Genomic DNA, 27,256 nt, shown 5'->3' with positions numbered 1-27,256 from the left:
AACATACAATCTACGCCTAGATATCCATGCATATAGAACTACATGCGAAATGACAGACTCGGTAGCGTTAGTAAACAGCTGCCATTTTAGAGCAGTAAACTTCTCAGAAAGGCTCTGTTCTAGTAAACCTTATGAGCGAACCTAAGCAACTTTTAATCTAAAATACTCCTAAATCGGCAAAATCTTGACTTGAGTCTATCTTTAAAGGATGAAACAGTTTTAAAATTTTCACATGTCGAAAGTAGACAGAAGGGAACTAATGCAAAAACAGGAGCAATTTTATCAACTTTAATGGTTGATTCACAACATTAAATGACCTCCAAACATAGCAAAGGTTACGATGGTTTTTTGTTGTTGGTTTTTTTTAATGAAAAAAAAAAACAAAAAAAAAAACATGAAATGTATCACCAGTTACTTTGCCAAGTAACTTTTTTACTACTGTGTGTGTATTTCAGTAGTCAGTCACTACACTAGCCAAAGAGCTAAGAGGCATTTTAACAGTCGAAAATGTTTACATTTTAAGTGTTTATTTAATTTTTTAAAAAGCAAAATAAAGGCAGTTAAAAAAAAAAAAAAAAAAAAAAAGCAAAATGCAAATCGAAAGCGAACTGAAACCATGATCCCAAAACCGAGGTTCAAACCGAACCGTGGGCTAACTGAACCGTTGCACCCCTAGAAGTGACCTGAAATTAGGAGTGGGAAGTGGGAACCTTTTGTTACCTCACGATACGATACAATTTGCGATACAAAGCTCACGATAACGATGATCTGACGATGTGACGTTACAACGATTATCGATACATTGGTCAGGAAATCATTCTCGGATATTCTCCAAACAACTAATAAACAGAAAAACAAGCTTCTGCTGTGAATTCGAATTAGTTTATCACTAGTAGACGTCCAATAAACTTGAACTGGCAGGGTGGGTGTCCCTCCCACTTCAAACTGATTGAACGTCTATGGCCGTTAGTAGCAGCCAATGCCAGGCAATGAGGTCATTTTGGGCCATTTAAGGTCATTTGCCCGTTGATTTTCAGTTACTCCCTGTTGATTTTGGGGTATTTTATGGGTCACTTCCTGTTTAAGTTACAGAACAGGAAGTGACCTGGGAATCACCCAAATGAATAGGCAGTGACTCAACAGGAAATGACCTGTAAATGAACAGCAAGTGACCTGTAAATGCCCCGAAAATCGGACAGAATGACTGCGAATGCTCTGAATTAGTGCTGCAACGATTAATTGATTAACTCGAGTATTCGATTCTAAAAAAAGATTCAAATTAAATTTTGCTGCTTCGAGTATTCGCTTAATTAAAGCGGCGTTGTAATGGTTTTGAAAGTGTTTGCAATTTTTTTTTTTTTGATTTGGGTGGATACACAGTCCTCTAGTCTACCTCATTTCACATGGTTGAATCCATCTGCTCCCTGTTAACACCAACATAAGTGTTTGTTTAAGCTAATGATTTTTTTTAATGCATTCCTAATTTACTTTAAAGGTATTTTTAGCCATTTTTATGGGAATATGTGTCTCAGCCATTTGTTTAGAGCATTGTAAAAAGCCTTAGCATTTTATAGCATTTAAGCTAGCGGACGTTTGATATGTAAGTTAGCCAATTGCTCTTTTGTTGTACATAGATCCGCTTTTTCTTTTTTTTTTATACACCGTGTGAGGCTCAGCTCAGGTATTTAATTTTTTTATGTTCCTTATCCGATTACTCGATTATTTAAACTAAATAGTTCATCAATTAATCGACTACTAAAATAATCGATAGCTGCAGCTCTATTTTGAATGAACGAACGTTCCCATTCTAAATGGATTGGGCGTCGAGCACCGTCAATGGCAGCCTTAGAGTTACCTGAGACACTATTATGGTGGATTTTGGTAGCAACTTGTTGGCTACATTTTTTTTTCTTTTTTTTGGACACCTTTTAAAAATGGTATCTTGATTCTTGCCAGGCATGCGCTAACCTTTTGGGATACAACCTATCACAATATATCACCATTTTGATATATTGTCACGCCCCTACCTGAAATCATTAGGAAGTGATTCAGAAATGCCCCCAAACCGGGAGTTTAATGACCAGCACAGAAAAGCATCCCCACGCAATTTCTTCGCATTTTCTAGTTTTCATTGTATGAATACTTAAGCCACATAAGGTAGTAGGCCGGGGTACATTTGAACAAAATGAACAAAAAATGTGGTGCCTCACCGATGCAGCACTTGTGACAGCCCTTTGTGTCGGGGATCTTGGTCGTCAAGGCAAACCTCCTGAGGCGACAGAATAATCCTTTGTCAGTCCCGCTGAAAAGAGTCCATGACTGTTTGAATCAAGCCAAGTCGGACAAATGCTTTCTCTTTAGTCCACGCGTGCAGCAGAGGGCACACCATTTTGCAGCGGAACCCTGAAAAGTTGATTGCCATGGCTAACCGACCGATCGATAATTAGTTGACAATTATTTTGATCGTCTGTTAATCATATTCACATACTTTGTTGGACCTAAAATTATCTAAATCTTCCTTTTGGAGCCTGTTACCTCATAGTTCAATTGCTTCCAGCCCCCTCCCAGTCAAAATGGATTGGACGTCTATTTCTGTCAAGGGCATTTGTGTTTTTTTAATTATGAAATTGTTTATTACTGTAATTTTCGGACTATAAGCCGCTACTTTTTTCCTTCATTTTGAATCCTGTAGCTTATAGTCCAGTGTGACTTATTTGTTGATTTATTTCGGTTAACAGGTAACACTTTAGTTGGCAGCGGTGTCATAACACTGTCATAAGACTGTCATAATTATGACATGACACTATAATGGGCATTACTGAATGCTTATGTCAATGTCATCCAACAAATTACGTCACTTATTCCATTTATGTCCAGCTTGGATCCTTTACATCCATTAAAAAGTGAGTTAGTTTGCCAGATAACACTAAATGACATCTGTTATAAAATTTAATAAATGCTAATGACAATGTCATGTCATAATTATGATTGTCAAATGAAAGTCAAGTGTTATCAAATACCATAACTAGCAATTAATGAAATAACTGGATCAGTATCTGATGGAATAATTAGCACAGAACATGAATTTTGATTGCTATTTACATCTGTAGCGCTGCAGTGCATGTTAGGAGGCATGTTGCACAATAACAGTGTTGACAGCAGGTGGCAACAGAGGTTGACTGTCTCCCTTAAGGGAGCAGTGATGGTCAAATGAAGTTTGTTGAAGCAGTGAAGCTTTGCTGCCATTTTGTTCAAAGCTTCATGGTGGTTAATAAAGTGTTACCGGTTAATATCTTTTGGTGTAAATATACCATAATACAGTGAGGACAGCTGCGGCTTATAGTCCAGTGCGGCTTATCTATGAACAAATGCCGTTTTTGTGCCAAATATGGTGGGTAGCGGCTTATAGTCAGGTGGGCCTTATAGTGTGAAAATTACGGTAATTCGATTCTTTTTTTTTTAATTAAAAATGAAAAAAAACTAAATATGCTCGTATTCATTTATTTTTAATCCTTTACATATATATATGAAATTTGTTTTAATCAAAAGTTTTTATTTAAGAAAAAATACAGTATTATGTTAAATTTTCATTTTAAATATTTTTCATTTGTAATTATTTAAACAAGAAAAGTTATATTTCCCTGATTTCCGTAATATAAACAGAAAATAACGTGATTTATATATGAACTGATTAGTTGATTAATCACAAAAAAATAATAATAAATAAATAAATAAAACGTCATTAAGCTGGCAGCACCTGGGCAGAATCTTGTCGGGGAAGCGGTGTGTCTGAAACTGCGCGGCCAAGCCTGGTTTCTTCAGCTGCTCAAAGAGCCCAATGAGGTTGTGGGAGTACAGCTGGAAGTTTTTCCCTGCGGGACAATTCACCGTCAAGTCTCACATGGTCGACATTTCCTAAAGCCGACGCTAAAGAACAGTGGCGGCAGCTCAGGCATTTTAGCAAGGTTAGATGTGAGCGGCGGTACGAGTATGACAATGATGTGAAACGCCATTACCTTCTGGTGAAGCCGGTTAGTAGGGTGTCAAGTGAAGCCAGGCGGGAGGAGGGTGGACAGTGTTCAAAGGAGAAGAGAGCAGAGGTTAAGCAGGTCCAAAACCGAAGGAGATCTCACCATTTTTGGACAATACTTTGCATTTTTTTTCTCCTTAGTTTGTTGCGACTATTATGCAAAATTATTAATGCGACAACCCAAACAAGATAAAATGGTTCTGGGCATGTGCCGGTTATCAGTTTCAAAGTATAGGGGCTACCGTGGGATGAAAATGTCAAGCTTTCAAAACCGCAAAATTTTTCCGTCACACCATACCTATGGTATTAGTTTTTTCCTATGTCCCAAAATTGCAGGGCTCACCCCTCCCCCTCAAGTTTTTGCACAGTATCAATGAATCAGCCGTGCTCCACGTTGGCTGGAAGACATGAAACACCTGAAATTTTTCCCCCATCGAAAAAAACTAAGTCGCTGGTATAGGAATACTTCGGGTACAGGTTAGCAGCTTAGGTGGGCCAACAAACATGTAAAACATGTTTGCGGGGGGCGGCTACCAGAGAACGCAAGATCTCCAATATGATTTCGCATTAAGGATTGGCCATCGTTTGAATTTGAACGGTTCCGGTTCCGAGTCCACGTTTCAATTCCGGTTCCAAACGATTATGATTTTTTAAAATAGGCAGGGTAAAAAAAAAAACTCCAAGGTTTATATTAATTTAACTTCTCCATTATTTTTCAAATTACATGAACTTTCAATTAACTTTGCTTTGAATTTCTCACAGGGCTATTTTTAACTTGTATATAATATTAGCCTTTCCACAGGAGTGCACTTTCACAAAGATGTTTATTTTTCAAAAGCTCACCAAGAAAACATTTACACATATTATTTTGCCTATGTTTTAGGGTATCTTATGCTGCAGGTATTTATTGTATTGCATCGTTTCTTTTAGGTGGTATTTCTACAACTTAGTTGAGGGCTGTTTTGTGCCTTGATCTTAAGTTGACTACTTTTAAAGTTTGATTTCTTTCAAAACTGATGTATTGTTCATCCGTCTACAAGATGTCACTGTTTTAACTCCGGACTCTACAGTTTTTTCTTTGGTTTTGCTATGTGCGCTTTGCTTCCCCAAGTGGTGACTTCCTGGAAGCAGCAGGCAAAAAGAACTTTAGTTGGAAAAAAATTCTTGAGGTGTACAGACACAACACACCGCCTTCCTTGTTGGGAACCCTTGATAAAAACAATCTAAGTTTGCACGTTTTATCAGAGGGTCTGATATCATTTCGGTGCGTTTATTCTGTTACTTTGTTGTCATTTATGTGAAGTAACACGTTTTTGTGCTAAGCTAAATTAGCCACTTCATATGATTTGCTCAAAACCGAGCTAGTCTTCATGTGGCGGTTTCTTCGTGGCGTTCGGCAGCTATTTTTTCTGGTCGGCGGTCAGGTCATCGAAACTTGGAATCGAAATTTAAAAATTTGAACGGTTCCGGGAGAACCCAAGTGTTAGTCCCGGATCCCGGATTCCCAACCCTAGCAAACGCTGTCATGAACGTTTCCCACTAGCTACGAGAGTTAACTCCAGCGTGTGTCGTGTCCAGCAGTGGTAAAACTTACTGTAACAGAAGCTTGTTAACGAGGCAGATAACGTGGCGAATTAGCATGCCAATTAAATTCTATTTAGAATATTTCATTTTTTAAATTTTTATTTAACATTATGCTTATATTCCATTCGCAAATATGTTGTTTGCAAAACAAACATCCTGTTCAATTTTTTTGTAATCCAGAAATCTCAAAATGAAACATTTTAGAACTGTAATTGCAATACCGTGATATTTTTGCTTAAGGTTATTATACCGTCAGAATCTCATACCGGCACATACATAGATGGTTCTATATGATGGTGCTCATGAGAAAGAAACAATTTGCACTTCAACATTGAAAGCAGAACAACAAACTTATGTACATTAAAATTCACCAATAATCACAACATGTAACAGCTAGTCATTTACTCAAATGCCATGCACAATTATGGTGTCATAGGAAAATTGAAAACATCACATGACAACAAACAAAACAGAATACTTAGCAAGTAATGAAACAATTGGGACAGTAATTAAAGAAAGTAATTAAAGAACTTTGAACATTATTTCCATCCCAAGCGACACAATGCTTGCTGGGAGGCATGAGACTGTTCTTACTGGTGCTCTGCCCACAATGGTTGATAGGTAATTTGTTACAGAACTGTCCCTGAGAGTTGTGCGTTCAGGAAAGACGTGCCTGTATGCTACCTTCATTAAAGCAAGCAGTCTCTTGGAGGTGTGCAGTTTATGAGACTTAATCCTGGAAGGAAATTTTGTCTACCTCGTCACTCGCCACGTTACTTTAAGTTGCCCTCAAAATGCAATGTCAGTTTTTGAGCTTGGATCTAAGTAATTTAATTACCCCAAAAAAGGGCAATTTATGCTCCAGTGCGACATACAGTGGGGCAAATAAGTATTTAGTCAACCACCAATTGTGCAAGTTCTCCTACTTGAAAAGATTTAAACCTCAACCATGAGAGACACAATGTGGAAGAAAAAGAAAAAAAACAGAAAATCACATTGTTTGATTTTTAAAGAATTTATTTCCAAATTAGAGGGGAAAATAAGTATTTGGTCACCTACAAACAAGCAAGATTTCTGACTGTCAAAGAGGTCTGACTTCTTCTAACGAGGCTCTACTCGTTACCTGTATTAATGGCACCTGTTTTAACTCATTATCGGTATAAAAGACACCTGTCCACAACCTCAGTAAGTCACACTCCAAACTCCACTATGGCCAAGACCAAAGAGCTGTCGAACGACAACAGAGACAAAATTGTAGACCTACACCAGGCTGGGAAGACTGAATCTGCAATAGATAAAACGCTTGGTGTAAAGAAATCAACAGGGGGAGCAATTATTAGAAAATGTAAGACATACAAGACCACTGATAATCTCCCTCGATCTGGGGCTCCATGCAAGATCTCACCCCGTGGCGTCAAAATGATAACAAGAACGGTGAGCAAAAATCCCAGAACCACACGGGGGGACCTAGTGAATGACCTATAGAGAACTGGGACCACAGTAACAAAGGCTACTATCAGTAACACAATGCACCGCCAGGAACTCAAATCCTGCACTGCCAGATGTGTCCCCCTGCTTAAGTAAGTACACGTCCAGGCCCGTCTGCGGTTCGCTAGAGAGCATTTGGATGATCCAGAAGAGGACTGGGAGAATGTGTTATGGTCAGATGTAACCAAAATAGAACCTTTTGGTAGAAACACAGGTTCTCGTGTTTGGAGGAAAAAGAATACTGAATTGCATCCGAAGAACACCATACCCACTGTGAAACATGGGGTGGAAACATCATGCTTTGGGGCTGTTTTTCTGCATAGGGACCAGGACGACTGATCTGTGTAAAGGAAAGAATGAATGGGGCCATGTATCGAGAGATTTTGAGTGAAAATCTCCTTCTATCAGCAAGGGCATTGAAGATGAGACGTGGCTGGGTCTTTCAGCATGACAGTGATCCCAAACACACAGCCAGGCCAACAAAGGGGTGGCTTCGTAAGAAGCATTTCAAGGTCCCGGAGTGGCCTAGCCAGTCTCCAGATCTCAACCCCAAAGAAAATCTGTTGAGGGAGTTGAAAGTCCGTGTTGCCCAACGACAGCCCAAAAACATCACTGCTCTAGAGGAGATCTGCATGGAGAAATGGGCCAAAATACCAGCAACAGTGTGTGAAAAGCTTGTGAAGAGTTACAGAAAACGTTTGGCCTCCGTTATTGCCAACAAAGGGTACATAACAAAGTATTGAGATGAACTTTTGGTATTGACCAAATACTTATTTTCCACCATGATTTGCAAATAAATTCTTTAAAAACCAAACAATGTGATTTTCTGTTTTTTTCCACATTCTGTCTCATGGTTAAGGTTTACCCATGTTGACAATTGCAGGCCTCTCTAATATTTTCAAGTGGGAGAACTTGCGCAATTAGTGGTTGACTAAATACTTATTTGCCCCACTGTACATATGTTTTTGGCTTATGCAATTTATACTCTGACTTGTTCAGGAAAACTGTCAGTTGAGGTTGAGTTCTCAAGATGTGTGGTCAAGCACCAAACTTGTAGGAATATTAGCCTTCGTGTTTAGCTAATGACTGGTGCCTCAGTTAAGTCAAGTAGTACTCAAGCACACTTCTGAATGGAAATATGTACGAATTGAAGTAATTTACAGTGAGTTACAGATAAGAAAAGGGAGGCGAAGCTTGTTTAATACTTAACTAACGATAAATTATACAACCAACGCAAGCGGTGGCAGCTCGAGAGGCTCGTCGAACGCACATAAGAAAAAAAAAAACGTCTATTTTCAGGATGCGCTGTGCCGCCAGATAACACCGGACAAAAGCAGCGGAGGGTGATGACGTGATCAGTAACGTAAGCCGTCGCCACTTACCGGACAAAGACATCAGGTTGTTGTTGATAACGTACAGCCACGTGCACTTCCTGGGGAACAGCTAGATGGAGAAATCAAAATAATTTAAGACCAACGTAGCATTGGTTTGTGTATCCTATTTCAATGAACTCATTGGTTGCCAATGACTGCATTAAACACAAATTGTTCTAAAAATGAGCTGTTTTGGTATTGAACATAGAGTAACTTTGTCAAATTCCCAGTAACAACACTGAAAATCAGGAAATTGATAATCACTCTTTTTTACTGTGCTATTGGCTTTTAAGTTTTTTCATGGGTTAACCCATTGGCTGCCATTGAAAGCAATTCCATTTGGACTGGGAGGGTTGGCAACGATTGATCGCTGAATTATTACTGTGTCCATCACTAAAACCTACCACACTGTCAAACTGGTAAAGACCATGGTCCATGATGGACTGTTACATCCAGTCAAAATGGATGCCAGCTCTACTAATTCATTTGGATTTGACATGTATCGCTGTTAATGGCAGTGAATGAGTTCAATGAAAGCAATAGAAAAAAAGTCGCAAATTTTACAAAACTTAAGTTGGGATATTGCGATTCAAATGTGTTGAAATTTTACAAAAGTAACATTTCCATATTGGGAGTAAAAACGGTGGCATTGTGAAAAATTACATTAAAAATCAGGAAATTATATGAAAAGTGTCAAAATTATACACAACAGTACAGTTACTATACAGCGCTGGCCAAAAATATTGGCACCCCTGCAATTCTGTCAAATAATGCTCAATTTCTCCCAGAAAGTGATCGCAATTACAAATGCTTTGTTAGTAATATCTTTATTTATTTTGCTTGCAATGAAAAAAACCAATAGAGAATGGAAAAAAATAATAAATCATTACCATTTCACACAAAAGTAAAAGGGCCGGACAAAAGTATTGGCACCCTTTGAAAAATCATGTGATGCTTCTCTAATTTGTAATTAACAGCACTGTTACTTACCTGTGGCACATAACAGGTGGTGGCAGTAACTAAGTCACACTTGCAGCCAGTTAAAATTGATTAATGTTGACTCAACCTCTGTACTGTGTCCTTGCGTGTACCACATTGAGCATGGAAAAAAGAAAAGACCAAAGAACTGTCTGAGGACTTAAACAAAATTGTAAGGAAGTATGGGCATTCTCAAGGCCACAAGTCCATCTCCAAAACCCTGAATGTTCCTGTGTCGACCGTGCGTAGTGTCATCAATAAGTGTCAAGCCCATGACACTGTTGCTAACCTCCCTAAGTGTGGACGAAAAGGAAAAATTGATTAGAGATTTCAACAAAAGGTTGTGCGGATGGTGGATAAAGAACCTTGACTAACATCCAAACAACTTCAAGCTGTTATGCAGTCTGAGTGTACAACAGTGTCAACCTGTACTATCCGTCGGCGTCTGAATGAAAAGGGACTGTGGTAGGATACCCAGAAAGACCCCACTTCTGACCCAGAGCCATAAAAAGCCGGGCTGGAGTTAGCCAAAACCTACCTAAGAAAGCCAAAAACATTTCGGAAGAATGTTCTCTGGACAGATGAGACGAAAGTAGAGCTTTTTGGGAAAAGGCATCAACATAGAGTTTACAGGGGGAAAAAAAGAGGTTTTCAAAGAAAGGAACACGGTCCCCACATTCAAACATGGCGGAGGTTCCCTGATGTTTTGGGGTTGCTTTGCTTCCTCTGGCACTGGACTGCTTGACTGTGTGCATGGCCTTATGAAGTCTGAAGACTAGCAACAAATTTTGCAGTATAATGTAGAGCCCAGTTTGAGAAAGCTTGGTCTCCCTCAGAGGTCATGGGTCTACCAGCAGGCTAATGACCCAAAACACACTTCAAAAAGCACTAGAAAATGGTTTGAGAGAAAGCACTAGAGACTTCTAAAGTGGCCAGCAATGAGTCCATTCCTGATTCCCAAAGAACACCGGTGGAGAGATCTGAAAATGGTAGTTTGGAGAAGGCACCAGTTTTGTGTAAAATGATAATGATTTAATTTTTTTTTTCATTCTCTTTTATGTTTTTTTTTCCTAATTACAAGCAAAATAAATGAAGATATTACTACCGCAGCATTTGTAATTCAGCATTATCTGACAGAATTGCAGGGATGCCAATACTTTTGGCCAGCACTGTATGTGATAAGAAAATTATTTCAATAAAATTGTAATTTCACATTTGCCATTCTAAAAAATGCATTTAGTAAAAATAATAGTAATTCTACAAAAACAAAGTGATATTTTGACACCAATTGTATTTCATACACATTAGTAATATTTGGAGGGGGGGGTATATACAGTATATAACAAAACATTCTGAATGTATTTAGAATAAAATTGTACTTTCGTGGGAAAATGATTATATTCAATCCACAAATTAGAATAAAACTAAAACAATTTTATGAAAACAAAAGTCATGGATGAACTGCAATTTCCATGTCTTTAATGTATTTACTGTCAAGTGGCTCAGTTGTGAAATCACATCATATTCTTCAAGCATATCCCACTCTACATTAGCTTTAGATCACATTTGGCCACTAAATTAAGCCTAAAATGACGGGTCAGTGTTGACAACCTGCTCCATGGTAGCCTCATGTAGCTCGTTCAAATTAAGCGTATAGATGCCGTCCTCTGTCCCAAAGATCAGGTACTGGTCTGATTAGGGGATGTATATTACACATATTAGCCTGACGTACAGTGATAAGTGGGAAGTTGGTTGTAGGATGAACATAGACTCTCTACCTTTGGTGTCTGGATGGATCCAGGATGTGGCGCAGTTGATCTTCAGTGGACACCCGTCAAACACTTTAGAGAAACAAGCGCCCATCTGCCAAGAAAAGCAATACAGTTCCACAGAAATAAATAGAAAACATGAATTTACAGGGGAGAATCATTTTGCCATTCAATGATTTGCTTATTTCCCACATTGACTGCCATTGAGACGCTAGAAGTCCAATCCATTTTGACTGGGCATCATTCACTGCCAGCCTCTCACACTCAAAATGGATTGGACATCTAGCGCCATTAGTGGTGAGCATTATGTTAAATGTAGTGCTGCAACGATTAATCAATTAAGTCGAGTAATTCAATTAGAACAAAATCTTCTAATCAAATTTTACTGCTTCGAGTATTCATTTGAGTGGCGTTGTAATTTTTTTTTTTAAGTGTTTGCATTTAGTTTGATTGATTTGGGTGGATACATTGCCTTCTAGTGGCAACAGAAAATATGACAATTCATTTAACATGGCTGAATCCAGCTGCTCCCTGTTAAGACCAACATAAACTAAGTTTTTTCTATGGTTTTTTTTCGCAATTTAGTTTATAGATGTATCTAGCTGTTTTGTGGGAATATGTGTCTGAAGGATTTGTTATGAGCATTTTAAAGAAAAAAAAAGTTTTATAGCATTTAAGCTAGCGGACTTTGCTGTGCGAGTTAGCCGATAAATAATAATAAATAAAAGTGCAATTCTGCATACTTTGAGGAAACACTCGGGAATTTTATTTTGTATTCGCCTAATGCTCTTTTGAAAGTGCAATCTTAGCAGCCTTTGTTTGTTTTCTCTTACTTATTCTGCAACGCATTAAATGTTCCTAATAAGATCACTCGATTATTAGAACTAACAAGTTGATCGATTAATCAACTACTAAAGTAATCGATAGCTGCAGCCAGAGTTAAACGTAAGGAATATAATACCTACTGGACGAAATTCAATGCCTTTTTATGACACTTTATCCAGATTATTACATTTAAGACTTTTTATGTGAGTTTTTTTTTTTTTTTTTTTTTTTCATTTTGGTCTCTTATTGCACCTCCAATGTTTTCTAACCGTTGAGTCGGTCCACATGTGTTACATTGGGCAAAACTCACCAGCACTTTGGGCGTGGGCGGTAAACCGTTGATGGCAGGTTTCTGGCATTGGAGTTTAAAAAAAACAAAACAAAAAGAAAACAACAACATGGGTATGATTTTAGATCAAAAGTTTAAATCTAGTAAAGCTTCAACAATAACAAACTATAAATACCATCCTGTACAAATGCATCCAATTTGGAACCTTTTATCCACATTTTCTAATTACACACAGTCCATTTTATACCTCCAACACTCAAAATTCTACAAACAACCAATAATGACAGCATCTTAAAAAGTTTCCAAAAAGCTGTTCAACCAGTATTTTTTTTTGTTACAAAAAAACAAGATCATCATTTTATAAACCTTTTCCACCATTATCATCAAATTTGAGATCGAAGTGGGTGGGTGGGTGAATACATACGGGATAATCTTTTTTGAGCCTCCGATGCGCGCGGTTGGGTGCCGGCTTGGGACCGTCGCCATTCACACTTTCGTCTGAGTCGTCGTCTGTGGGATTGTTGCGGAAGGATCGGTGTTAGTGGGTAGCATTGGATAAACGCATGGAGGAAATCTTAAAATCAGAGTTCACCCTCACCTTTGCATTCACAATTACTGAGAGCTTTGTAAAGAGGAAAAATGAACTTTACACATTGATTTGAAACTATTCTTGGCTTTTCAAAATAGTGGCAGGCACAAATTCTAATACTGCCGCATCTAGAGCTGTCCCAACTAGTCGATGTAGTGACCAAAGCATGGACTTATTTCAACGAAACAAAGAAGGGTGCAGTCTCTGTAATGCCAAGCTTGCATACCACGGCAACACGTCGGCCGTGAATGAACACCTAAAGCGCCGTCCCCCAGGTATAATTTTGGAGGACGACAGGAGACAACAAGCTGGCGGGTCGTAAGTCCATATAACAACATTTTTTATTGAAGTTGCCCTTATGTGGGTTGTACGACATAGTATTAGGGGCTAATGTAGCTAAATAACCAGCTACCTACTTTACATAACGCATTGCCTCAGTGTTAAAATCAACAGTTTTGAAAGCATCTTGTGTTTTAGAATCGGTTTCACAAGTGGGGAAATGATTATTTTGCTTCATCTACATCAAATTACAATCAATAGAAGAATTTATATGAATGCTTCATCATAGCTCGCAGCCATTTGGCCATACTGCTCCCTGTGGAGAGACAGTCAACCTCTGCTGCCTTCTGCTGTCAACATTGTTGTCGTCCAACATGCCTCCTAGCATGCACTGCAGCGCTACAGATGTAAATAACCCAAATTCATGTTCTGTGCCAATTATTTCTTCAGTTACTGTTCCAGTCGTTTCATTAATTGCTAGTTATAGTATTTGGTAACACTTCATTTGACAGTGGCGCCATAAGACACTGGCGTCATCAGACAATCATAATTATGACATGACACTGTCATGAGCATTAATGAATGCTTATAACATTTAGTGGTATCCGGCGAATTATCTAAATTTTGAATGGATGCAAACGATCCGAGCTGGACATAAATGGAGTTAGTGACATCATTTGCCAGATGACACTTAATGACATCTGTCATTAGCAATCAGTAAAGTCCATGATAGTGTCATGTCACAATTATGACGGTCTTATGACACCGCTGTCAAAGTGTTACCTATTAACCCAAATAAATCAACAAATAAGCCGCATTGTACATAAACCGCATGATTCAAAACGAAGGAAAAAAGTAGCGGCTTGTAGTCCGAAAATTACGGTATGTAAAATACTGAACTTCTAGTTTCCTACATTGATTTCAACATGTTATCAGGTCGCGACCCCTGAGCTAATGGAGAGGTACTGTTTAAGTGATTAGCTCGAATTAGAATTAAAACTGAGAAGTTTAACAGAATATAGGGTCAACTCAAGCTTCTTGTGCAGGCAAAATTCAATGATATTTTCATAATTCGCTGGGCGTCAATAAAAAATGGGCAGCGAGCTATAGTGTGGAGACTCATGTTCCCGTGTGTCCTTACCTTGATCCGAGGTGTGTGACAGGAGGCCAGGGCTGCTGACGCTGACCGAGAGGTAGTCCGGTGAAGAGCTCCCGACCTTGTTGCCGTGTTCTGGCGTGCTCCGGCGTCGCGCCGCCTGGCCCGGACCGTTTTCCACATTTGGGAAGCGTCGCACCGTCAGCGAGCGCTCGTCGTTGGGGCCTGCCTCCTCAGAGGGGCTGTGCAAGCGAGGCTGGAAGAAAAGTGACGACGGCAAGTCAAAGAATTGAACTGATAGCATTCAAAAACGACAACTATGACATGACAGAGAAATTAGGTTTATTTTTTTTCCCAAAGCAACAAAAGCAAAAACTTGCAAAGCCCAGTTGTAGAGAACCCTAATGCATACTCACCACGTTTATGGAAATAAATAAATAAATAAAAATGTTCAAGTAATAGGAACCTTGAAATGAAGGCTATTATGTGTTATTTATTAACAAGAATTAAATCTTTATGGTTTGTCATCAGCTCTCACCTTTGGTGGCCGAGGGGGAGGATACCCTGGTTTGAGTGTGGATCTGAAACGGGAGGAAAGTTAAACAAGGAAGTTAATCAACAATGCCATTTGAATCTACAATTGCAGCCACATTCTTAGGTACAAGTGAACCGTTTGTCAATTTAGTTTTTCGGTTTCAGGTAGCTTTGGCTTCCCTTTTTCTACCTATGTGAAAGCAAATGAGAATAACACAACCTGTTTTATCAAGGAACTATGGTATGTGTGTACTGGTGCGACTAGAGATTAAAAACCAGCATTTCCTCACAGTTCCACTTCTTCCAAGGCGTCCTGGAGGTGAGCGACGTGTCCCCTGCAGCGGGTAAACAAGTGAAGCAGAGAGCGGGATTACACTCATTGGCAAGGTTTTGGCAGTAATGTAAAGGGTTCAATCATAAGGGTGGTAAACTATATGTTGTCAGGAGAGGGGGTGACATCGATCACAGTCAATGGCAGGGAATGAGTTTGAACAGTAAACTGTTCCCAAGGGTCTTCAAAACATGTTGAAATATTACAGACTTTAGTGCCCAAAGTTAATGTAAGACTCATGTTTGGAAAATCGTAAATGAGGTTATAATATTTTTTAAAAGTTCAAATGTCTAATGTGACATAATCTACTACTGCATAATACTTAATTTTTTTGAATTACTCATTTATAAATTATGTTCTGAAATCGTAATTTGGTATCTAATTACCGGTAAATTTAACAACTTTTCTCAGTGCAGTTTTTGGTACGAATGCGCATTTCAAGCTAAAATTTAAAGCCGAGAGTAATATAAGGGAAAAATATTCGGTGATTAGTCAACTATCAAAATAATCCTTTGTGGCAGCCCTGGTTTGCAATGACAATTGACGTGTCACTTGTAAGCTATCTAACTCCTTATTGGGCAAGTGACTTTTTTTGAAAGAAGAAAAAAAAAAAACAAACAAACAAACTCATAAAAGACCTGCCATCCACATACCATTTTGGGTAATGCAGGCAATTATTTTGACATTTTGTATAAAAGCGTGACTTACATCAGTGATTCCCAACCACCGGGCCACGGACCAGTACCGGTTCGTGGCGCATTTGCTACAGGGCCGCAGAGAAATAATAAATCATTTGTTCGCGACCGCAATCTGGCCTGTGCCCATGGCATTGATGCATCAATATACCTGTGTTCTCTACAGACTGAACTTTGTGTAGGTCGCCATCTAGTGGTTGGCTGCAATTACTGGAGCGTTTGCACACCTATAGACCCTACCCACGTGACGTCACAACTCCGCTCTCCTGACTGGTGCCGCCCACTTGTCCGGCAACACATCGTGTTGACCTGTTACGGCTACGTACATTCCTCCTATTTACGACGTGTTTTTCTGCTCGTTAACATTAATAATCAAAATGGTGAAGGCGTGTGTGGCGGTCGGTTGCAATAACAGAGAAGATAGACGGAGAGACTTGAAGTTCTACCGGATTCCGAGAGACACGGAGAGGAGAGAGCGAGATGGGCTGCTGCAATTCGACGAGAAAACTGGGCTCCAAACGATTACCACAGATTATGTAGTAGTCATTTTATATCTGGTAAGATGCATTTAATATATATTTAGAGGGTTTTGGGCTGACAACCACAATTAAGATCATTGCTAGGCTAATCGCCGACAACATACACGTATGTATGTAGTGAGTGCTATCGCTAAACCATATAAACATTAAAAGCCCTAGCTCCATTGACAAATGACATGAAATACATTAGACTTGACAGTGGATGTTAGCAAGAACAAAAGATTTTGAATTGAAAATTTCGTAACTCACCTTCCGAGCACAAGATTCCTGCCGAATTTTCGTGTACGAGGACCTGTTTCACCCAACCAGCAACGTAGCATTTATAAGCCTCCAAGCTCTTAAAGTTTTTCAAACTTTCGTGAGAATAGGCTGATTTTGTGTGGACAAGATAGTTGTAAATATCAGGGTCAGGCAGAGACGGTGAAGGCAGCCCGTCAAAAATCATCGATTTAGGCATCAAATATGGATCTGGCGACTGTATAGAACGAAGCTTTTCCACATAACGCCTTTTATGCAACACATCCAGTGAGTTTACGGCATCAGAAAGCACCGGGTCTTCCATGAAATGCATTTTAAATTCCTCGATCAATTGAAACCAATGCTAATACAGAGACAAAATGACGGACAAGTGGGCGGAACCATACAGCGAGCACGTGGTTTTATGACGTCGTTGGGTAGGCTCTATAGCAGCCCAGCGCCAGTCAACGTAAACATTAACTTTAGCTGCTGTTGACTGTGTGTATCGGGCAGCGACGTCTTTGGACAGCTTTTTTTATGGGGAAAAGGCCACCTGCTGAGCCAGAAGAAGAGCCTACAACCAAGTCCATTCTGCATATCATGTGGCTAAAAGCTAGAAAATGAGGCAACAAAAGCGAATGCACTGAGTGCATCATACCTCATGGCAAACATTGCTAAAGCCAAGAAACCTCATTATGCTTGCGACCACGGATATTTGCCGTCAAGTTTTAGAACAGGCCGCTGTTAAAAAAAAAAGGTTGATTCAGCAGCTGGTGAGTGCCATTTTCCTTGCACTTAATATTCATTTTTAGATTTACTGACATTTTCTGCCACACATTGCTGGTCTGTGAAAAAAAGGCCCACATTACACTGGTCGGTGGTGCAAAAAACGGTTGGGGACCACTGACTTGCATGACCCAAAATGTGATATTCACATATGTGGAGACAATGCCTCTATTTTACACTTTAAGAAAATCCTTACAGTATTTTTATTTACAATAACGCAATAGTAAAGTAGATTTTTTTTTTTTTTTTGTGGTTAACTTCAAAATATTAAATATTTAACTCATTGCCTGCCTTTGAAGACGATAGATATATTGGATATCTATCTATCTTTAAACTGTGACGAGTGGCTGTGAATGCTTATGTTTGTGGGCCATTGACAGCGCTGGACATCCAATCCATTTTGACTGGTAGGGCTGACAGAGGATCATTCCCCGTTAAAACGGATTAGACGTCTAGTGGCATCAATGGGAACCAATTATTAATGGCAATACAGTGATCCCTCGCAATTTCGCGCTTCAAACTTTGCACCCTCAGTCTATCGCGGATTTTTTTTCGAATTAAGAAAAAAATAAAATAAAATACAGATGAGCTGTCCCGAGCCGACCGTGTTGTCTCACTCTTCCTCCCTCCCTCTCCCTGCTCTTTCTTCATCAGGCAGTGCACTGGAGTTGCTTGTTAAAGTTAACAATAATTGAAAGACGTTTATTGTTTGATCTTGCCACAGATGCCTGGAAGCCGAAGCTTCAAAGCTTCAAATGTGCCAATCAACGTTTAACTTGTTAACTAGTTGCAGTGGCAACTCATTGTGTGCATGTGAGCATCTTGAGCGGATTTAAGTGGACTCACTCAATGACGAAAAAGTTTTTTTTTAGTATACTTTGGGGAAAATAGTGAAAAGGCATGTTTTACATGTATCGATTTCCAATGCTAAATCTGAAGTAATACATTCAACACTAAAAATGAGGGTGTGGGGGGCACTACTTCTCGGTTTTTCACTTATCATGGCAGGTGGTTCTGGTCCCCATGAACTGCGAAAAACGAGGGATCACTGTATTGCCCAAAAAAATCGCTGCTACAAGGTGATTTACCAAACAGTGTTGGAGCATATCACGGTGACTTGGGAGAGTATTGGTGGGATCATGAATGCACAGACGACAGTAGAACACAAGCAACAACAGTGTTAAATGTTACCGTTGGAACAACTCGTCCTCAACGCTTTTGAGGAGACTCCTTCGGTGGGGGGAACGAGGTGAGAGACGAGACAGGCCGACAGCCAAAAGAGAGGGAGCGAGACGGGGGAAGACAAGCAAAGCAAAAGGGAGACGTGAGAAGGAGCTTGCTGAATTCAAATAAAAAGTCAACATATTGCAAGCGGGGGGGGGGGGGGGTGGGGGGGGGTGTCATGCTTATTAAGAATCAGTGAGTCAGGCAGTCATGAGTTTCAAACACTTCATTGTGTGGATGTGCAAAGAGCGGGAGAGACAAAGCCAATTAAAAAAAAAGGGATGTAAACAAGAGTAATTGCCATGACGATAACATCTAAGGCCTACCTGGCTGTTATTCCTCCCTCAGCAAAGGGGCTCCATGGGGACGGGAAGTCATTATCTTTACTCACATCCTGTGGAAAGACGAGCAGAAATAGCAGCGGCTTGACACACCTGCATGCCGGACCTTTTGATACTCACCATTTCTGAATGGGCTTCGGTTTCCTTCCGCAGCGGCGGTTCGAACTGCAGCTTGTCGACTGTTGACGACAAATAGACGCTTCTTTTTAATTAATGACTCGAGGTACAGGAATTAAGGTCCCTTTATTTAAATTGCATTTTTCATTAACTCATTTACTGCCATTGAGTTCATATGCGGCATTCAACTGAGCAAAAGCTTTGCTCCCAAATGTGTATTGATAACAAAACCTATGCGCAAAAAATAGGTGGACAAAGAATACTATGTACAGTGCTGGCCAAAAGTATTGCCACCCCTGCAATTCTGCTAGATAATGCTTAATTTTTTCCCAGAAAATGATTGCAATTACAAATGTTTTGGTAGTATTTTCTTCATTTATTTTCCTTGCAATAAAAAAAACACACAAGAGAATTTTTAATTGTTATCATTTTACAAAAAACTCCAAAAATGGGCTGGACAAAAGTATTGGCACCCTCAGCCTAATACTTGTTAGCACAACCTTTGGACAAAATAACTGAGAACAACTATTTCTGGTATCCATCAATGAGTTTATTACAACGCTCTGCTGGAATTTTAGACCATTCTTCTTTGGCCAACTGCTCCAGGTCTCTGAGATTTGAAGGGTGCCTTCTCCAAACTGCCATTTTCAGATCTCTCCACAGGTGTTCTATGGGATTCAGGTCTGGACTCTTTGCTGGCCACTTTAGAAGTCTCTAGTACTTTCTCTCAAACCATTTTCTAGTGCTTTTTGAAGTGTGTTTTGGGTCATTGTCCTGCTGGAAGACTCATGGCCTCTGAGGGAGACCCAGCTTTCTCACACTGGGCCCTACACTATGCTGCAAAATTTGTTGGCAGTCTTCAGACTTCATAATGCTATGCACACGGTAAAGCAGTCCAGTGCCAGAGGTAGCAAAGCAACCCCAAAACATCAGGGAACCTCCGCCATGTTTGACTGTGGGGACCGTATTCTTTTCTTGAAGGCCTTGTTTTTTCCCTGTAAACTCTATGTTGATGCCTTATGCCAAAAAGGTCTACTTTTGTCTCATCTGACCAGAGAACATTCTTCCAAAACGTTCTTGGCTTCCTCAGGTAAATTTTGGCAAACTCCAGCCTAGCTGTTTTATGTCTAAGGGTCAGAAGTGGGGTGTTCCTGGGTATCCTACCATAGAGTACCTTTTCATTCAGACGCTGACGGATAGTACATGCTGACACTGTTGTACCCTCGGACTGCAGGACAGCTTGAACTAGTTTGGATGTTAGCTGAGGTTCTTTATCCACCATCCGCACAATCTTTCGTTGAAATCTCTCGTCAATTTTTCTTTTCCATCCACATTTAGGAAGGTTAGCCACAGTGCCATGGGCTTTACACTTATTGATGACACTGCACACGGTAGACACAGGAACATTCAGGATTTTGGAGATGGACTTGTAGCCTTGAGATTGCCCATACTTCCTCACAATTTTGCTTCTTAAGTCCTCAGACAGTTCATTGGTCTTTTCTGTTTTCCATGCTCAATGTGGTACATACAAGGACACAGAACAGAGTTTGAGTCAACTTTAATCCATTTTAACTGGCTGCAAGTGTGACTTAATTACTGCCACCACCCGTTATGAGCCACAGGTAAGTAACAGTTGCTGTTAATTACACAAATTAGAGAAGCATCACATGATTCTTCAAAGAGTGCCAATACTTTTGTCCCACCCATTCTTGGAGTTTGTGTAAAATGATAATGATTTAATTTTTTCCCCCATTCGCTTTTGTGTTTTTTTCATTGTAAGCAAAATAAATGAAGATATTACTACTGAAGCATTTGGAATTGCAATCATTTTCTGGGAGAAATTGAGCATTATCTGGCAGAATTGCACGTGTGCCAATACTTTTGGCCAGCACTGTAACTATATCACCGTTTTCATAGCAAAAGCAGAAATTTGCAAATCGATTCATTGTTAAGACAATCAGTCTGCTACCGAAATCAGAAAATATTGACAGCATAGTATTCTTTGTCTTGTTTTTTCTAAAAATCTGAAATAAATATTTTAAAGTAAAAAATAAGAGATTAAAAAACAGTACCGTGTTTTGAATGAATAAATGACAATTTTAAAGTATTAAAAAGAGAATTTTAAAAAATAAAATAACATTAAAAAACTTTTTATTTTTTTATTTTTTAGGCTTTTTCATTAAAAATGTAAATAAAATTAAATCAAATAAACAAAATAGAATAATTACAAGAAAATTTACTTAAGAAGCTCAAAATAGTGGTTTTGGACAATTTTAGCTCAACAATCTCGCTTAAGGATTAATTTAGATAACTTACTGATAGGGTTGCCACCTGTCCCTTAAAATAAGGAACAATCAGAAATTGGGAATTAAATGTTGCATTCCGTATTGAACTAATACGGAATATAAATGAATACATTGATACATTTCTATGCATTTTAGGAGTTTTGGGGATGTTCCTTTTTTTCTCTGCCTGTACAGCCTTGGGCGCAAGGGGGGCATCCCATATTTCTTCTTTCTGAAAGGTGGCAATCCTACTCACTGGCAGCCTTTCTCCATTGAAATCGATTCGACATCCATTACCGTCAACGGCAGCCACGAGTTAAGACACTTGATGAAGAGGCTTTGGAAAATGTTTTGGTTTTTAAAAAAAAAAAAAAAAAAAAAAAAAAAGGTTTCTAATAGATAAGTTGAATATCAAAACAGTTGTTGATTAATTTGATCATCAATTAGTGAGTGCTGAAATGTTAGGAGCTTCTCCTGAGACAAACGGAAGCTATTTCTTCCTCATTTCGTTTGACAGGTTGTCACTCATACTGTGCGCATGACAAACAATCATGACGAGCGGATATTTTAAGCAAAAGCAAGAGCTCCTTTGACTTCACACAAGGCCTTAGATCCATCACAGGAATTTTGGTTAGATGAGCAGAAAACAGTAGCGCACTCCAAACCATGAGTCAACTCTACTATCGTGTCAAAAAATGCAGGCGAAAGTGCCGAGTCAGGATTCAGGAATGAGTCACACATTAGGATCCTATTGGTCATGGGTGAAACAATGCTATTTCTGTCATGACTGCATTATACATGGGGAGTTTTTTACGTGTCACAACAAGACAACATGAGCGAGAGGGCGTGGGAGTTACACAAACAAACGTCTTGTTACGCCGCCACTGACCTTTTTGCTTCCCTTGAGGGGATTGTGGCCCTCTTCGCTCTGTCCCATTGTTTGCTTCAAGGTGAAAAAGACACATATTGAGGGGGTGGTCCGGGGAGGGGGGGGTGCCAAATCTTGCACAACATTGGGATCAGAGACCAAGACCTAGGTTCTATTGAGCTATTTTTGCACTTGAGTATTGTGGCCTTCAACAGTTCCAGTGACTGCGAGAGAGACTTCCAGTGACTTAAACAGCAGGGCTGCTAACAACATTGAGGGGATGCAAGTGGGTTGGTGATGTGGTTGGGAGCTTTTTTTTTTTTTTCCTACTTACAGGCCATCTCAGAGCGCGTCCTCTCAGCCCGAGCATGCTTATTGGTGGAACGGATGGTGTGTCGAACCACGGAGAGAGGCTGCAGAACAGAATGGACAAAATGTGGTGTTGTAAGTTGAGCAAAAAATGAAAATGAGGCACTAGTGCCTTTAAAAAAAAGATCAACATCCTCTGTCTGGACTTAGTTCAGATGAGGTTTTCTGGCTGTAGCGATTTTAATGAATGATCGCTGCATGGCCTCCCAGTCAAAATGAATAGGACGTCTAGCAGTACAATAGCATGAGTATTTAATGGCAATTCTACCGTTTAAATTAATTGATGTTTAAAATATGTTTAAAATCCATCCTATCTCCATAATATCTTTATAATTACAATAATGTTCAATCTATCGTTGTCTTTTTCTTTTGTCCATCTGAGACCCAGACAAAGACCCTTTTACCACTTGGGTCTCCCTACATCGTGCATCCATTTCTACAATAAGTCCTCATCACTCAGCATCCTATTTATACAGCTAAATGCCGAACATCGTAGCATACTGACACTACTTATGCCATTTCTCAGGCAAAATATATATATAAAAAAAAAAAAAAAGCGACAAAGTGATCAGTCCTGTGTAAAATATGAATTCTGTATATGTGGATCAGGGGTCGCGTTAACCGAATATTTTCCGTCGTTGACCGGTTTTTTAAAACGGTGACGGAAAAAACTGAAGTCCATCTGTCATTTTGACAGGTTGCAATTCACACCCCAGACCACAGGGTGGCGAGTGAGCATATTAATTAGCTATTGTCTCTCTTGATGCATGACGTCGTTACTCGGAAAAATGTCAAGGCAACTGAGTGTTTGCCTGGCACGGCCAAACTGTTCTCCCTGTATTTTTCAAACACTGAGAGAAAAGTCTGGGACACAGCCTCTCGAGTAGGTACAAAATCAATCGACAAATCAGATTTGTTTATTTGCGTGACGTGTTCTTCACGAGCAATGTCACTCTTGCGCGCCGAAAGTCGTCTCTACAACAACACGGATGGCGAACGGGAGAGCCGAGAAAATGTTCCAAACCGCGGTAAATTCAGTTTTAAATAAGCTAAAACACATCGACATGAGACATTGACAACAGTCTGTCTCGCGCTAGCCATGTTGAATAAACTCTGTTCTCCTCGTATGTTTACTTCCGCGCGCAAGTCCCTCGTCCTGCCCTCGTCGCTTTGCTAACGGCACGTCTGCCCGTCGCTGATTGGTGCACTCCGCTGTCTGTTTGCCTCTTGTTAAGCTTGTTCGGACAGAATATTAATTAAAAATGAATTAAAACTAAATACTATTGAATATGTCATTATTATCATTTTAAAAATGTAAGTGACGGGTAAAAATAGATTATGACCTGATTTTTATGACACTGTCAGTCAAAATGACAGACAACGAAAAAGTCTAGCGCAACCTCTGATGTGGATAGAACAATGGGTAGGATTGACGTGACAAGGAAGGAGGGACAATCCCGGATACCCGCATCTCACTGACTAAAAGAGTAGCAGCATTTAAAAATGCTTGCCGCCACACACGTCTTCTTAGAAAAATGGCTTTTATTGATGATTTTCTGAACTATTACATATCGGAAAAATGAAATTCATTTTTTTTCCCAATCTGTTAAGCTTTTGGTATGCATATGATAAACATGTTGCAGTTTTCCATGGTGAACTTTAAATTCGTTTGATGAATTGGTAAGAGATGGATAAATGTGTGTTACTGTGTGTGGCAATTTTGAACTTGCGTGGCAGAAAATTGTACTTTACAAATTTCATTGAACCAGCTCAGCAGCTAATAAGATCTCTTTTGCATTGATAACAATTTAGAGAAGTACAAATGTTTGCCTTTGTATACACACTTTGCTGCCATTAGTTTAATTTCACATGTGAATTCATAACACTTCAGCCGAAACAGGAAAGTCTGGTTCTTTCGACAAGATTTGACAGGAGGCAGCTTCTTTGTCCGACTGCTACCTTGTGATCAAAAAAGATGTATTTACATATCCAGTGATCCCTCGTTTTTCACGGTTAATGGTGACCAGAGCACCCCACCCACAAATTTTTTTTGTTTTTGTGTGTGTTCAATGAATTTCTTCAGATTTAGCATTGGAAAGATATACATATAGGACATGTTTTTTCACTTTTTTCCCCAAAGTATAATTTAAAAAAAGATGTTACTGTCTAGAGGTGTGCAAAATTTCCGATTCTTAGATTATTTGCGATTCGGCAGTGCAAGATTCGAGAACGATTCACAAACATCCAAATTCCAATTATGAAAATATGTCAAGTAAAGTGGAAGTAAAACAGTCAGCGCGGTCTTCAGGACGCAATGAGGAACGGACTGCATTGCGTCCCGAGAGTAAACATCATGCTTGTCATTACACGGGTAATGACAATGCTCAACTCACGGCTCTGGTTCAACTCATGCTGCGAGATAAAAAAACAATAATACCTGACTGCTGCCGACAGCCGCTACAAACTACGTCCACATCTTGCTACGGTAGGTAATAGATATCATATGTATGTAGAACTAGATGCAAAATGACAGACTCAATGGCGTTAGCAGCAAATGTATTGAAAACTAGATGCGAAATCACAGACTTGCCGGCGTTAGGAAAGCAGGAGACTTCTCGAGAAGGCTGTGTTGTAGCGAAACTAATTAACTTTTTATCTAAAATACTCCTAAATCGGCAAAATCTTTAAAACAGTTTTAAAACTTTCTCATGTCTAAAGTAGACAGAAGGGAAATTATGGAATAACGGGAGCAATTTTAACAACTTTAACGGTTGATTTACAACAATAAATTAATTGAATGTAGTTTAAAGCTGCTGACACAGAATGGGGACTTGAGTGTTTTATTTACTGTTTTGAGCTGTTAACTTGATACTGAAATAGTCGTTTATTTAAGCCTGAGAGGCTTTTTGTACAATTTTTGTAACTAATGTACGAAACACTGAAAGCAGCTAATAGCTTGGGGGGGTTGTGGGTTTCATCAATAATCGATTTATAATCGAATCGTTGCCTCTGAATCGTAATCGAATCGTGAGGTGCCCAAAGATTCCCACCTCTATTACTGTCCCACCGAATTATTTTTAAACAAGAATAAAGCACTGCAGTAGAAAAATGCTTGGCTTTATTAAATGCTTCTGTTACCTCCCTTGGCTGTGACTCTTGGAGTGACATGTGGAAATTACAAACTGCTCAGGATCACGTTTAACATTTGGCGTTTTTATTCCAGCGCGCGCTTCCTTAGCCTCCTGCCCGCGCATGCGCACACAGAGCCTGTCTGTTCCAAGGCAGCGCTCGCAACACTTCATTGAGTGAGTCTACTTAAATCCTTTCACTTACACACAATGAGTTGCCATAGCAACTGTTTAACAAATTAAACGATTGACGCATGCGGCGCTATTGAAGGTCGTGACTCTGCATCTGTCAACATCGTTAACTTTAATAAGGAAGTCCAATCCACTGTCGCAGTGCCTGACGAACAAAGAGCAGGGAGGGAAGGAGGGAGGTTTGGGAGCGAGAGTGAGACTGCGATCAGCTCGGGACAGCTCAACTGTATTTTTTTTTCCTTTTTTTTTTCTTGAAAAAAAATGCACGTCGGACTGAGGGCGCGATAGCGAGGCATCATTGTACAATACTATTTCGATACAAAATATTTGTTCACCCTTAAATCATCATTGTTTGCATCCACTTTTACAGGCAAAGTAAACAGGGATTGGCATTTTGTTTTTAATTAGCAAATTACTGTTTTTAGCTAGCTTTTCATCTCAGCTTTCACCTAAAAATCTAACTTGGGTGTTCTTTAACATTTACGAATCTGTGTCAACAGGTTCACCTCAATGTCGTCGTCATCCGCTTCACTGTAATGCTGATGGTTGTCAGGGTTGTTCATCTTGTCCATGAGGTCGACGGCCAGCCGCCTCGTCAAGCCCGTCTGCGCCACGAACACATGCTGCACAGGATGACATAGTTATGAGAAAACGTTGAAACCAGTATGATGGCAAAAAGGGAAAAATTTGATTACTGAAAGGAGTTTTTCTGCTGTGGGCCTCTTCTTGGGGTTCTTGGTCAGGGACACTTTAACAAAGTTGTGGAAAGCAGCGGACCTGCAGATGCAAAGGCAAAAAGTCGTAACATTATCAGCTAAGGACGGCTTGCACAGTACTATGTGAAGTCACCATTTGTTTTTGTCTTTTAGCTTGGGTGGCTGGAAACTGCTCTTTGACATAAGAAACAAGGCTCTGAAAAACAGGGAATCATACAATCATTAGATTATGAATAAAGTGGAACAGAAGAAGCCAAACAGTAGTGTCAATCACAGTGGGGCAAATAAGTATTTAGTCAACCACTAATTGTGCAAGTTCTCCCACTTGAAAATATTAGAGGCCTGCAATTGTCAACATGGGTAAACCTCAACCATGAGAGACAATGTGGAAAAAAAAACAGAAAATCACATTGTTTGATTTTTAAAGAATTTATTTGCAAATTATGGTAGAAAATAAGTATTTGGTCAATACCAAAAGTTCATCTCAATACTTTGTTGTGTACCCTTTGTTGGGAATAACGGAAGCCAAACGTTTTCTGTAACTCTTCACAAGCTTTTCACATACTGTTGCTGGTATTTTGGCCCATTCCTCCA

The 27,256-nt window shown here is 39.5% G+C and overlaps 1 protein-coding gene across 8 annotated transcripts in view; it reads right to left on the bottom strand.

Moving 5' to 3' along the window:
• Positions 1-27,256, bottom strand: part of map4k5 (mitogen-activated protein kinase kinase kinase kinase 5) — a 78,669-nt gene that overhangs the window by 23,038 nt on the left and 28,375 nt on the right. Inside the window, exons 11-29 of one of the 8 annotated variants that reach the window (XM_057859071.1) lie at positions 26,796-26,858; positions 26,642-26,723; positions 26,453-26,569; positions 22,592-22,670; positions 22,279-22,332; positions 19,108-19,166; positions 18,973-19,040; positions 18,614-18,652; positions 15,125-15,169; positions 14,839-14,881; positions 14,346-14,556; positions 12,935-12,958; positions 12,761-12,846; positions 12,358-12,399; positions 11,232-11,316; positions 11,065-11,144; positions 8,485-8,545; positions 3,758-3,872; positions 2,211-2,269 (exon numbers count right to left, since the gene is read on the bottom strand). In XM_057859071.1, coding sequence (XP_057715054.1) covers positions 2,211-2,269; positions 3,758-3,872; positions 8,485-8,545; positions 11,065-11,144; positions 11,232-11,316; positions 12,358-12,399; positions 12,761-12,846; positions 12,935-12,958; positions 14,346-14,556; positions 14,839-14,881; positions 15,125-15,169; positions 18,614-18,652; positions 18,973-19,040; positions 19,108-19,166; positions 22,279-22,332; positions 22,592-22,670; positions 26,453-26,569; positions 26,642-26,723; positions 26,796-26,858 — 1,412 coding nt within the window. The remainder of the gene's footprint in view (positions 1-2,210; positions 2,270-3,757; positions 3,873-8,484; positions 8,546-11,064; positions 11,145-11,231; positions 11,317-12,357; positions 12,400-12,760; positions 12,847-12,934; positions 12,959-14,345; positions 14,557-14,838; positions 14,882-15,124; positions 15,170-18,613; positions 18,653-18,972; positions 19,041-19,107; positions 19,167-22,278; positions 22,333-22,591; positions 22,671-26,452; positions 26,570-26,641; positions 26,724-26,795; positions 26,859-27,256) is intronic. The other 7 variants (XM_057859074.1, XM_057859073.1, XM_057859075.1 and 4 more) reach the window with 7 other exon arrangements.

This window comes from Corythoichthys intestinalis, chromosome 15 (genome assembly GCF_030265065.1).
Source record: "Corythoichthys intestinalis isolate RoL2023-P3 chromosome 15, ASM3026506v1, whole genome shotgun sequence".
Classification (NCBI taxonomy): domain Eukaryota; kingdom Metazoa; phylum Chordata; class Actinopteri; order Syngnathiformes; family Syngnathidae; genus Corythoichthys; species Corythoichthys intestinalis.
The sequence above is the reverse complement of the archived record's forward strand: the minus strand, read 5'-3'. Positions and strand labels throughout refer to the sequence as shown.